The sequence below is a fragment of the Castanea sativa genome, chromosome 1, assembly GCF_040712315.1.
Source record: "Castanea sativa cultivar Marrone di Chiusa Pesio chromosome 1, ASM4071231v1".
NCBI lineage: Eukaryota > Viridiplantae > Streptophyta > Magnoliopsida > Fagales > Fagaceae > Castanea > Castanea sativa.
The window spans coordinates 18,777,671-18,791,075 of NC_134013.1; the positions used below are offsets into that span (position 1 = coordinate 18,777,671).

A 13,405-nucleotide genomic window follows, 5' to 3' on the forward strand; every position below is an offset into this window, starting at 1 on the left:
GGAGTGACCATTGTCCTTGGTGGTCCCATACTTCTCTCACCCTTAAGTTGTCGCCATCCCTGTTGAGTGGGCCATGTATCAAGCATCTCAAAGGCCCATCTCCCGTCCAAGTTGTCGTGCTAGAAGCTAGTGGAAGAACCATTACGAAGCAACCACCTTGAACCACTATCGCAAATGCTCTTGGCTTGACAGAGGCTGGCCCAAGTAGGAGAGGTATGTTTGGAGAGGACTGGGTGAGAATATTTTTTCCTTAATGTGCGTTCCAAAATAAGGCTGCTGGGCCTCAGAGGAGTTTGGGCTCACAATCTATTTGTATAGTGGGCTTTTGAATTTCCTACCACGGGTGGCGCTATGCTTGGCAGGCCCGTTTCCTGAGTCTCCCCTCTTTTCCCACTAACACTCCCCTTTCTTCCTTGGGGATGATTTGTATTACTTTCTCTAGTCTCTTCACTCTGGAATTGCCAACCCTTTCAACTGAATCTTCCCTGCCTATTTATAGCCAAACTTAGTGGAACGGTCATGATTATTCCCCTAGTGGATGAAAGGAAGGGTCCAATACTATTACCCATAAGTGGGGGTTTAGTTGGGAGTGGGAGGAAAATGAGAGTGGCATTGGAACTGGCTCCACCGCTGGATTTGATGCTCGGCAGGGGCGTCCCCTAGGCAATGGAAGGGAGGTCCAATACCGTTTCACCTAAGTGGATGTTTGGTGACGGGAAGGAGAAAATGATAGCGGCGTTGGGACCAGCCCCGCATGCAAGTTCTGTGCTCGGCAGGGGCACGTCACAAGCTGCTTTGAGCATTCCGAGCTCAAACCCCTCGGATGGCACGTGCGTTACCATGTGTGATCAGTGTGGGACTCTTATAAGAATTAGTCTTTATGGGCCTTAGGGCAATTGGGCTTGACGAGGGGTGAGGCCCGTACACTTAACATTTAGGCATGCAAGCTATCCGGATGGGTCTGAACGTCCTAAAGGCGTTTGGCAAGAAGTGCCTTGTTTCTGTGGATGCTTATTTTGATGCCAAGACCACTTGCAGCTTTGGGGAGCGTGACAGATTTCCAGTTTAAAAGGTGGATCCTTCTCTTGGTCGTGGAGTCTCCCCATAAGAAGTTCTTGTTAATTTTTTTGATCTCTTTGCAAACCTTGGAGGGGAGCATGGTGTTCTGCATAATGTGCGTGGGAATGGCAGTGGTGATTGTCGAGATAAGGGTGAGGCGGCCAGCAAGATAGAGGGCCAAAGCCTTCCAATTAGTTAGTCTGGAGCGCAGCTTATCAATGAGGAAATTGAAGGCTCTTGTGTTCCGTTTACTGGTGAGGATGGGGACTCCGAGATATTTTTCGAAGTCGCTGCAAGCTCTCATACCAAGCTCTCTTTCGGCAATAGAGATATTGTCCGGAGAGGTATGGGGGGAGAAGTAAATCTTGGATTTTAAGAGATTTATTTTATGCCCGAAAAGAGAGCAACATTTGTCAAGCGTGTTTTTGATGGTCAGGCAGTCTCGTTTGGTGGCTTTAGCAAAAAGAACGAGGTCGTCCGCAAAGAAAAGGTGAGAGAAGGTTAGGCCATATCTCGAGGTTCTAATCCCCGACCATGAGTGAGCGTCAACTTCACAAAGTATGATTCGGGCAAGGTACTCCTTACAAAGAATGAAGATGTAGGGCAAGAGGGGGTCTCCTTGTCTGATGCCTCTGGAAGGGAGGAAGTAGTTCAAGTGTTCCCCGTTAACTAAGACCGAAAGGCTAGAGGAGGAAATGTAGGACATAATAAGCTTAATCCAGTCCGTAGGGAAATTGAAGAAGCTTAGGATATGCTTGATAAAACCCCATTCAAGTCTGTCAAAGGCTTTTTCAAGCTCTATTTTGAGGGTCATGAGGCCCTACTTACTCTATGAGATGGACATAGTGTGAATGAGTTCCTGAGCAAAGATGACATTGTCGCTTGCTTTTCGTCCAGGGATGAAGCTGGCTTGGGAGGGATTTATGAGATTGTCTAGGTGAGGTTTTAATCTCTAAACCAAGATCTTAGTGATTGTCTTGTTGATGGTGTTGCAAAGACCGATGGGGCGAAATTGGTGAATGGTTTCGGGTTTGCTAACTTTCGGGATGAGGCAGATGAGAGAGAGGTATTTAAGTCAGGGGGTATTTTCCTAGCCAAGAAAATTTCCTTAATGCGAGAAGTGATGGAATGTCCAACAATGTTCCAAAACCTTTGGAAGAAGATGGGGTGGAAGTCATCCGGTCCGGGAGCTTTATACGGTTGAAAAGAAAAGATAGCCCTTTTTATTTCACTATCCATAACCTCACCCAAGATTGCTTGGAGGACATGCGGCGGGATGGGATGGAAGTTAGGAGGGGGGGTGGCAAAGAAAGGAACCGAAATTGCTTTTGAGGAGTAAAGCTTAGAGAAGTGGGTAAAAATGGAGGACTTAATCTCAGCCGAATTATATGACCAATTGCCCACTGTATCTTTTAAGCACCATATTTTGTTGTGGTGCTTGTGGCAAATTGTGGAAAAGTAGAAGAAGGTCATATTTCGGTCACCCTGTAAAGTTCAATTGGTTCTAGACTTAAAAGCCCAAAATTCTTCTTCTAGGCGAAGGACTTGCTAATATTCGCTTGAGAGTTTTCATTTAAGATGAAGCAAGGAGTCATTGTGGTTGAAGCAGAGTGCTTTTTGGATGCCACCTAGCCGAGCAAGGAGTCTTTTCTTTTATGAAAAATGTTGCCAAAAGCAATGTCATTGATCCGCTAAGTGAAATCCGTGAGGGCCAGAGCAATGTCATTCAGGTGAGCATTTCAAGAGTCTCTGAAGAGGTTAGGGAAGGAAGGGTCGTTAAACCACTCGTTTCCAGGCGGAAGGGTCGTGGACCAAAGTGGCAGGCAGTAGGGTGAGTATCAATGAGGATAGGATGATGATTGGAGGATGTACGAGAGAGGTGAAGGATGGTGGTTTCATCATAGAGGAGTTTCCATTGGGGATTGGATAAGACTTTGTCAAGTCGTTTCATGACTAGATTGGTTTTTCTTTTGTTAGTCCAGGTGAAGCGAGGGCCGTTGTAACTAAGATCGAGAAGGTTGCAAGAGTTGATGAAATCATTAAAAATGGATAAACACCTGCAATTAGGAAGGGAGTAGTTGAGACTTTCATGCTGTGCAAGAATCTCGTTGAAGTTGCCGGCGAGGAGCCACGCGGATGGAGGGTTGGGACTGATGGCAGAGAGCTCATTCTAGAGAATAATACGTTTATCTAAATCCAGGCTAGCGTAAATGGCATAGAAAAGCCAAGAAGATAAGGGATTGGAAGGACAAACCTGGACGAACACGTTAATAGTCTGCTCAGTCACCGAAAGGATATTGAGTGTGACATTATCCTCGTTCTAGAGTACCCATATGCTACCTCGGAAGCCGGAGGTGTTGGAGCGGCACACATTGTCAAATTCCAAAAAGTAGCTGACCTTCTCGGCACTGTGGCCAGAAATACAAGTCTCCATGTCAACTGCGATGTCCGATCTGTGAGTACGACAAAGGTCGGCGAAGTTCCTTCGGAAGTTTTAGCTCCCCGCTCCTTTGCAGTTCCAGACGAAGATCTTCATTAGGAGGTTGTTAAAGGGGTTGGTCATGTGGACATGACTGGACCTCTATTCCAGCGGCACTGGCATTAGAAAACTCTGAAGTTGTGGATTGAGAAGCAGACGATGGACCATGTCGTGATGAGGGGTGTTCATGGGTGAGTTGATTAAAAGTCTGAAGCATAGGACTTGGTGGATTACGATTATCGTAGCAGTTGCCTCTTATCTCTCCATGAAGGAGAGGAGAATGGGAGTGCTCTCTGATGATAGAGTGGCAGTCAAAGGATCTCAGGCTCTGACGGTGTTCCTTTTGGAAGGTTGGTTCGGGCGGGTCTGAGGAGCGAGGAGAGGGAGATGAGAAGAGGACTTGTGGGTCGGGAATGGAGGGAGAAAGGATATTATTGGAGAGACAAGGGCTAGGTCTTCGGAGAGAGGGATTATCACCCTTCTGACTGGGGTGTTTGAAGGTAATGTTGCTATTTGGGTTCTCAAGGTTTGCTCTAGTTCCATTTCAATATGAGACTAGAACTGATTCGGACAGGTTTGGATCCATCGTAGGAGATGGTTCCCTATCGATCTCAGACGACCGTGGGAAAGGAGAGCCCAGTAGTTCTAGGTGCTTGAGTTGAAGAGGTTTAGTGAAAGGGGTAGAGACGGGTCCATCAAGGAGAGTAGAAAGAGCAAGAGGTGCAGTAGAAAGGTTGGGAGGAAATGGGTTTTGGTTGGGGTTAAAAGGGAGAAGGGGGCACGAGGTTGGCAAACTTTCCATCGGGGAAGAAGAGCTTTCCATATTAGTGAAAGAGTGGGGCTCGGGGCAGACTAATGAACTGGCAAGAACGTTATTGGAGACGTTAGCACTTAAGGGAATATAGCAGGAAGCTATGTAAGGGGAAGGGGCAAGTTCCTTGGAAAACAAAAAGGTAAGGTCGAGGTGAGGTTGTGGATGAGAAAGGGAAGTTTTTTCAAAATTTGAAATGGTAGGGGTGATAGACGTAGGGTGTGTTGTCCTTGTAACGTCAGCAGAGAGGGCTGTAGGGGGTATAGGGTGGGACTTTTGATAAGGGACCCTCGAGGAGTCACTATCAGCATGGGCGTGAAAGTTTAGAGAAGATGACGTGGTTGCATGGGTTTGAGGTCCCTGTTCACGTGAAGTAGGCATGGTGCGTGTGGAGTGACTCACATAGGATGCGCATGGGGCGTGGGCTAAAGAAAGGGAACAAGGAGGTTTGAGAGGTTGTTGATCGGAGCGGGGAGGGGACCTGGGCTTGTGGGGCTTACTGCTTTTAACGATCATCCAATCTCCGAAGGGTCTAGTGTTGTTAGTATGGTCGTTGGTGTTGTCAGTTTGGTTGTGGGTGGGGTCGGGGAAAAGAAGGGGGTGAGAATGGGAAAAAGGTTGAGGATTTTGAGGCGAAGGGGGATGAATGACCGAAGGACAACTGGAGTTTCTGTGGCCCATGCAACGCACTCAAAATAGATGGCCGAGATGCCTTCGTATTGGACCGGTTGGAGAAGGGATCCGATATGAATCTTGGAAGTGAAGGGGGAGTTTAAGTTAATCTGGATACATAATCAGCCGTATTTTCCTCGAACGTTATCAATGGTGTGAGTATCAATTTTTAAAAGTGTGCTGAGTTGGTTTCCTATTCTGAATAGGATAGCAGTGTCGTAGAGGTCGATAGGGAGCTCGGGAAGTCTGGCCCAGACCGCGGTGGTTGTGAAGCGAGCTTCCGAAGGGTGGAAACTTGGGGTCCATTTTCGGACGGAGAGGAACTGTTGGTCGATGAACCAAGGGCCTTCGTTAATGACTTTCCAGTAGTCCTCTTGGAGTTTGAATTTGATGAGGAAATAATCCAGGCCAAGATCAATGCACTGAAGGTCTCCTTGCGGTTTCCATATTGCTCTAATCTTGAGGTCGAGGTACTTGAATTCGAGGGATCTTCCAAATGGTTTGACGATTAAGGCAGATCTGCCCCTTAGAGATCATGGAGGCTATCCAAACACATGATTACATTGATCATGGAGGCTACTTGAAACCACCATACATATTGGTTAGACCCCCTTTCCCCATGGCTTCTTTAAGCTTAATACCGATGGTTCAGTCCGAAACAATCCAGGTGATGCTTGTGCTGGCAGAATCATTCGAGACTCTCATGACAGATGGATTATTAGCTGCACCAGGAAGATTGGCCGCACCCACTCCATGGTGGCAGAGCTTTGGGGTCTTCGTGATGGCCTTACCCTTGCTAAAAACCTTAATATTCGTAAACTATTAGTAGAAGTTGACGCTAGTGTTGTAGCAAATTTATTTTCCGCTGATTACACTATGCAGGAAACCGCTCACCCCTTTAGTGCTATAATAATTGATTGCAGGTTCCTCCTCCCACTTTTTGAGAAAGTACATCTCAAGCACATCCACTATGAGGGTAACTAATGAGCGGATCTTTTGGCGAAAGAAGGGCATCGATCCCATTTATATTTTGTTATCCACCCCCACCCCCCAAATTCTATTAAGTACCAACTTATGGCAGACTCTTGGGGTATTGTTTACCCCTGCCTTTGTAATCTTTTTTAGTCTTTAATGAAATTTCCTTTTCACCAAAAAAAAAAAAAAAAAAAAAAGAAAGGGGCCTATGGCCCCACACCTAAGTCTTTAAATTTGTTTAAAATATTATATTCCGATACATAAGCTATAATATTCCCAAAATAAAAAATGAATATTGCTCTATGGCCACAAAAGATAAACCGGTCATCCTTCTCATATCTATGGCCATTACTCTCCCAAGACACAAATCCTTCTTACATACCTTAAGTACGACTAGTATAATTTTTTTTTTTTATTGTTATTTAATGCGTGTTTCGATTTCTACTGATTATGTGTTTCATTCTTTGACTATTTGCTATTTTCTATTTGGGGCAAAAATTTAAATGTTGAGACTTTGAGATTTGGGTGCGTCCATTTTAACGTTTGGCTTTACCTGAACAATTAATTTTTTTGTGTGTTTTTTACTTTTTTGTTGTTGTTGAGAATGTGTGTTTTCCATGTTGATGTGTTGAGAAAGTGTGACTAAAGCTATGAAGTTATGAATTTTTGCTTGTCTGTTAGATTTTTATTTTTAAATTTTTTACTTGACAAAATTAGATATATCATATAACATAATTATTATTTTTATTTGATTTATAGATTATGAGAAAGTTAACTATTAAAGTTGACTGTTCTAATTATGAATATTATCAATTAAGCTTTGCAACAAATTGAAAGATAATTTTCAAACAAACTCTGTAACTTTGTATATAAAAAAAAAAAAAAAAAATTGTGGAATTTAATGCAGAATTAATCTTGAGTGATTCCTATTTTTAAAAATAAAATAAAATCATTTACGATTGATGTGTACATTTTATTGAGGAGCTGATTGATGTGTACATGGAATCTAAATGTGAGAATTTTGAAATATTAATCCAATAAAACATTAATAGGTTAAACAAGGCCGAGGGACCACGATCGTGAGCATAAAGAAAAATCTTAAGTCTATGGGGCTTTAGAAGACTCCCTTATCAATGTCAATCAAGCACAAAGAGAATTAGATGCAAGCTGTCATGCATGATTGGTACTATTAAATTGTATCTCCTTTTTTATTTATTTATTAACTATATTAAATTGTATGATGATAAGCAATTAACCCATCAAATCTCTCTCTCTCACTTTCTCAAAAAAAATTTCACAAACACACCATGTCTCATCCCAACTTTATTGTAATCACAAATCTTCCCCTATCTCTCTCTGCGATTTCATTAATAGTCGCTTTAAAGTATCAGAAGTGAAAACTATTTTTTTTCAATTGAATCATGCGACCAAATTAAACTCAGTTAAACCCAATGACTTAGTCGAATTCTATACGATCTATGTCACTTGGTTGAGTTTACTACTTAGGCGTTTGGATTTGTTCTTTAGAACTAAGGTTTACTATCTACGCATTTGGATTTGTTCTTCAAAGTCAGGCTTTACTACTTAGACGACGTTTGGATTGGTTCTATCAAAACCAAATTTCATTATCTAAGCATTTGAGTTTGTTATGTTTCGAGATTTTGTTGATTGGTTCATAGATCTTAATATTAAAGAGAAAGATCTCAAGGAAAGATTTTAAAAAATCAACAGACAGACCAATGATACCATCTTGTAGTTAAACAATAAGAGCACTTTTGAAAATATTATTAAACTTACATACAGAAGATTATTCCAATTATATATATAGAGAATTTTATTTTCTAATTTTGGTTTTCATCTCAAAATCTGAACGTTTGTCGAAATTCATCTTACGTACGGACGGACTGTACGCATTTGTAATCCCCACTTGTCAAAGCAAACATGTTATAAAGGAATAATTACAATAACAAGAAAAGAAATAGAAAAAGAAAAAGGAAAAAAATCCAGTATCAGTTATAAGAGCCAAATAGTGAGATGAAGTAATGAAACCGAGCGGTAGCAGAATGTGAACCCATTCATCAGGCCAACAACAATAAAATAAATAGGACTAGCTGTAGGAGTACGTGGTTTTGAGCTAAAAGCTAATCCATGGCTATTCCCATCTCCTCCTTCATCAGGTGCATCCTCTATATCTATTGTTTCTCTGCTTTCCTATGCCTTCATGCCCATGAAGTTAGAGAGACTACAGAAATCCACCACCTTCATCATACTCATATTGTTCAACTCAGCTCTCTAATGCCATCAACTACTTGCAGTGCTTCTACCAAAGGTTATTTTGTCTCTCTCTTTAGAATAAATTCAGTTCTCATGATTGTTTCATAATTATATCATCATCACCGTCATTATTCTCGTCATCTTTACTATTATTTTCATTATCATTAATCCTCATAAAAAAGTAGAAAGCAAAAATAAGAAAAAAAAAATTGCTTTTATTGTTTCAGCACCTGTAAAACTATAGATCTATGCAATTCATCATTTTGAGAAGCCTGCCCATATAAGAACATAAACAAAAATGTTACCAAATAATGCAATAAGTCTAAGGATATAATATTTTTTACATTTTTTTTTTCACAACTCTTAAGTCTTAACATAGAAAAATTAACAACTTCACAGGTTGTAAAAAGCTGTTGTGAAAAATGTTTTGTCATATCATTACTGAAAACAATGGCCTAAATAACATTTAAGTGGATAAGATTGAAACACGAAAAAAGAATAATCAGAAAAAAGAAGAAACTCATTATAAGCATTTTATATAAGATTAGAAGTGCACAATTATGAAATAGAATGATTTGAAATTATTATGTAGAATAAATCAATTCCATAATGTCAGATATTGTAAAAACATATCTAATACATCTTCCATCAAAAGTTTCATGCGGTCTTTCTAATTATATAATATTGAAGCCTCTGTTAGATTTTTCTTTTCTTTTCCCTTTTTAACCTTTCATCTGTTATTCTTTTTACATATATATTAAAACCTTTGTCTCTTTCGTGTGTAATAAGATATAAACAGAATCTGTTTTATTTAAATTGTCTAATTAGTCATTATTATAGGAAATAGTCTAAATGATATTTTTTTTCTTCTTCTTATGCAATGATTAGAGAAACAGCTGTCAGATAATAAAAGTTTTATGTGATGTTGTCTTATCAGTTTTGAGTGCAAATCTTTTATCATACTTTTCTTACTCTACTTTATACTTTACCAATAAAAACTTGTCACATGTTCACATAATTAATTAAATACTACCATTATTGACTTATTAATACTACCATTATTAATTAATGTGGCACATTAAAGTGGTAAGACTAATGTGACATATTAATGGTAAAACAAATCTAATGGGCCACCATTTTAATGTCAGTGAAGACAACTAATAATGACATATGAAATTCACCATTTTAATGGGCCACCTTGTTGCCTTATTGCTTTAATTAAACCATTTTAAGACATATTATATGTTACCCATATAAACCGTACGTTTTACCCATTTGTGTATCTGAAGGTGACACTTTATCCTTAAGGTAAGCCTCAATAATGTCTATTATATGTTAGCGTCAAACGTTATTATGCAACCAACAATCATAAACATAATTGATCGGTAGGTAGAATGTCATACTTCTGAAAATCATTAGACAGATGAAGTGCTTATTTTCTAAGCCATAATTGTCACATAAAGCTTTCATTGAAATTACTAAATAATGCTATTATACTAAATAAGCTATAAATTTTCCCTTTAAAAGTATGAATTTTCATGTTGTTAAAAAATATTGGAGTTTTTTTTTTTTTTTTTTAATGAAAAATATGTGAGCTTTATTAAATATTAGAAAACAACATAGCATCTTGAATCACCAATGATTCAATGAACGGCGGACAATTTTTTTTCCATCCATGTTACAAGGAAATCAATGTCTTTTGCATATGCTACAAGGGCATGTGTAGACTTATCAGCTTGTCTTCTCACATGCGAGGAGTCAAAGGCTGCAAGGAGCGCCTTTGTGAGCTTCATTCATGGCTGACCACCAAGGTCAGTCACTCTCCACTCCTCACCGGTCACTGTCAATTGTCGTTGCTTGGTGGTGGTCGTCTTTCTCTTAGCTCGATTCGACTAGGCCAATCTCCCTCTCTCTACGTTTTCACTTTTCACATCAAACCCTCATCGGAGTTTCAACCCACAGCTGGGCTGTTGTGTTTGGTTGTTTGTTTCGGTTGGTTTCAGAGTTTTTTGGATTTGGTGAACAACCCGATTAAGCTCTCTCTCCGATTTGCTTTGGGTCTCTGGATTCTTTCTCTCCAATCTAATCTAGGTCTCCTTGGATTCTTCCTCTCTCTGATCTGATTTCTACTTCCGATTTTATTTGTAAACCACAAAACAGAAAAACTCATAAACATTGTTTCATACTTTCATTGTTGAATAAATAATCATTGTTTGTGGGTAGTGAAACTTTAAATTGTATGTGGTTTTGATGGTTGATGTTGATCATCTTGTTCAAGTTATTGTGCTTTGTTCTGAATTTGTGTATTGAAATTTTGTATTTGGATGCCATTTTTGGTTGTGATCAATGTAAAGAAATTTTTTGTTGTTTGGGTGCAGGGTTTGTTGTGTGTTCTAGGATTTTTTTTTTTTATATAAATTTAATTAGATTTTTTGCATCTTTTAATATAAAAATCTGGGAAAAAAAAAACCCTTATCGGTAGAGCATTAACGGAAGTTAGTGAAAGGCCAGAATTGAATATTTTTGAAACTTGAGGACCAAATTGACCAAAAGCAAAGTTAAAGAACTAAAATGAATTTTTGTGAAATTAAAAAAATAAAAAAATAAATAAAAAAACCTTAACGGTAGAGCATTAATGGAAGTTAGTAAAAGGCTAGAATTGAATACTTTTGAAACTTGAGGACCAAATTAACCAAAAGCAAAGTTAGATGACTAAAATAAATTTTTGTGAAATTTAGAAGACCAATTTTGTATTATTATATATTCATAAGTATGCACTCCAAATTCCACTTGATGATCTGTTTTAAGTTCAGGACCTAAAAGGAAGGCATCCTTAACAGTGATACACAAGCATGGTCCATGCTTTCAAAGCAACGAAGGCCAAGTACAGGTTCCCAGTCACACTGAAATCCTTCTTCAAGACCAATCAAGAGTGAACTCAATCCACTCCAAGCTCTCCAACTACTCCAATGGCAACAAGTTAAGGGAATCTAAAGCCTCCATCCTTCCTGTTAAATCTGGTCTCATCCTTGGCACTGGTAACTATATTGTCACCATTGGCCTTGGCACTCCCAAAAGAGATCTAAAACTCACATTCGACACTGGTAGCGACCTTACTTGGACACAGTGTAAACCATGCACAGGACAATGCTATAAACAAGTAGACCCAATCTTTGACCCATCCAAATCAACATCATATGCCAACATTACATGTCCTACACCCTCGTGCTTTCAACTCAGTTCTGCCACAGGTAAACCATATTAATACAATCTCACTCACCAAAATAGAAAAGGGAATTGCTACTACTACTACCTACTTAATTGGTTTTACTTATTACAATAGATCACACGTAAGTGTATTTTTTATGTAGATGAAACATGGTAGTGAAGGGACGATTAACTTAGACATTTTTCAAAATTTGGGATTAATTTGATTTTGACCTAAATTTGATGGGATTTTGTTTTTCTTTTTTCACAGCATTTAATGTAATTTTTTTTTACTCAGAGGTTAGAAAAATAATATTATTAACTAGCTAGATAGTACTTCTCTAGTGAAATTAGTAGCATCCCAAGTATTTTAGAAAAATAAATAAATTGGAGAAGTTGTAGCCCAATTATTGAAAATATATATATATATATATATATATATATATATATATATATATATATATATATATATAATTCAAAGATTAGGGATACTTTCACACAAACTTTTTTTAAGCAATTGTAAATTTGATAATGTGGTAGAGTAATGTCAACTTTTTTTTTTTCTCCACAATGTAGGAAGGTCACAACAGTGCTCTACCTCTAAGAAGTGCATATACCTTGCAGAATATGGTGATGGTTCGCTAACAACTGGATATTTCAGCAAAGAAAGGCTAACCATAACATCAGACGTGATGGACAATTTCATATTCGGTTGTGGCCAAGACAATGAAGGCCTCTTCAATGGCTTTGCTGGGTTGCTAAGTCTTGGTCGCGCCCAAGTTTCCCTAGTGAAACAAACAGCTCAAAAGTATGGCCAATTCTTCTCATATTGTCTACCTTCCACGACTAGCTCAACAGGACACCTTACTTTTGGAAAAGGCAATGGAGTTTCCAATACCACAAAGTTCACACCTATGTTAAAGCTTTCTCAAGGGCCATCATTCTATGGCCTTAACTTGATTGGAATAAGTGTGGGTGGGCAAAAATTATCAATTCCCACATCAGTTTTTTCGACTGTGGGTACTATCATTGACTCAGGGACGGTCATAACACGTTTGCCTCCTATAGCATACAATGCATTGCGAACAACATTTCGAAAACTGATGCGTAATTATCCAATGACAAGCCCAATTTCGCTACTCGATACATGTTATGATCTTAGCAAGAGCAAGTCTGTTTCAATTCCACACATAAGCTTTTTGTTCGGTGGTGCTGTGAGCGTAGATTTGGACAAAGTGGGAATATTTTACATGTTGAGCCCAACGCAAGCTTGTTTAGCCTTTGCAGGAAATAGTGATCCAAGCAACATTGCCATTTTTGGGAATGTTCAACAAAAAGGGTTAGAGGTGTTGTATGATGTTGCTAGAGGGAGGATTGGGTTTCGCCCTGGTGGTTGTAGCTAATCTAGTCAAATATATCAAATATGTATACTTATTATATAAGCTCAACCTGAGATCTTGCCATGTTTGATATTTGGAGCTTTCCATTCTTGACATATGACAGATTGCTCAATAAATTCAAGCTGATATGGATTAATATTGCCACATGGCAACTCACAATTTGTACACATCATTGATATTTGATATGGATAAAGTTAATTGCCTATTAGGTACGTACCATGTGTCAAGGCCTTTCATTACAGTATACATTTTTATTTTCTTACATTACTCCTCAAATAATTAGAGTTAAAAAAATGCAATGTTAATTTACCTCGAGAATGAATGTCAAATTCTATTCTAACAAATTATTTATTTAAAATTTATTTAGAAACAATTAGTTTGATTTTTTTTTTTTTTTTTTTGTTGTGTGGTTGGGTGTGAATGAATGCCTAGTATCATGAATGTTATTATGTTTTCTCATTCTTGAATTAAACTGTCTTCTTCTTTTTTTCTTCATGTTTTGGCCTCCCCAAACCTAAAATCTTGGCT

The 13,405-nt window shown here is 38.7% G+C and overlaps 1 protein-coding gene across 1 annotated transcript; it reads left to right on the top strand.

Annotated features, from left to right (window-relative positions):
* The first annotated feature begins 7,982 nt into the window (after window positions 1-7,982).
* LOC142632081 (aspartyl protease family protein At5g10770-like) lies at window positions 7,983-13,033 on the top strand. The gene is made up of 3 exons (XM_075806532.1): window positions 7,983-8,325; window positions 11,084-11,521; window positions 12,054-13,033. The coding sequence occupies exons 1-3, from the start codon at window positions 8,145-8,147 to the stop codon at window positions 12,878-12,880; spliced, it is 1,446 nt and encodes a 481-aa protein (XP_075662647.1). The 5' UTR covers window positions 7,983-8,144; the 3' UTR covers window positions 12,881-13,033.
* The last annotated feature ends 372 nt before the right edge of the window (window positions 13,034-13,405 follow it).

Excerpts from the sequence above, each read along its gene's own strand:
- LOC142632081 (XM_075806532.1), top strand. The coding sequence starts at position 8,145 with ATGGCTATTCCCATCTCCTCCTTCATCAGGTGCATCCTCTATATCTAT. Across the intron at positions 8,326-11,083 it reads TTGCAGTGCTTCTACCAAAG|GACCTAAAAGGAAGGCATCC; the intron begins GTTATTTTGTCT and ends TTTTAAGTTCAG. Across the intron at positions 11,522-12,053 it reads TCAACTCAGTTCTGCCACAG|GAAGGTCACAACAGTGCTCT; the intron begins GTAAACCATATT and ends TCCACAATGTAG.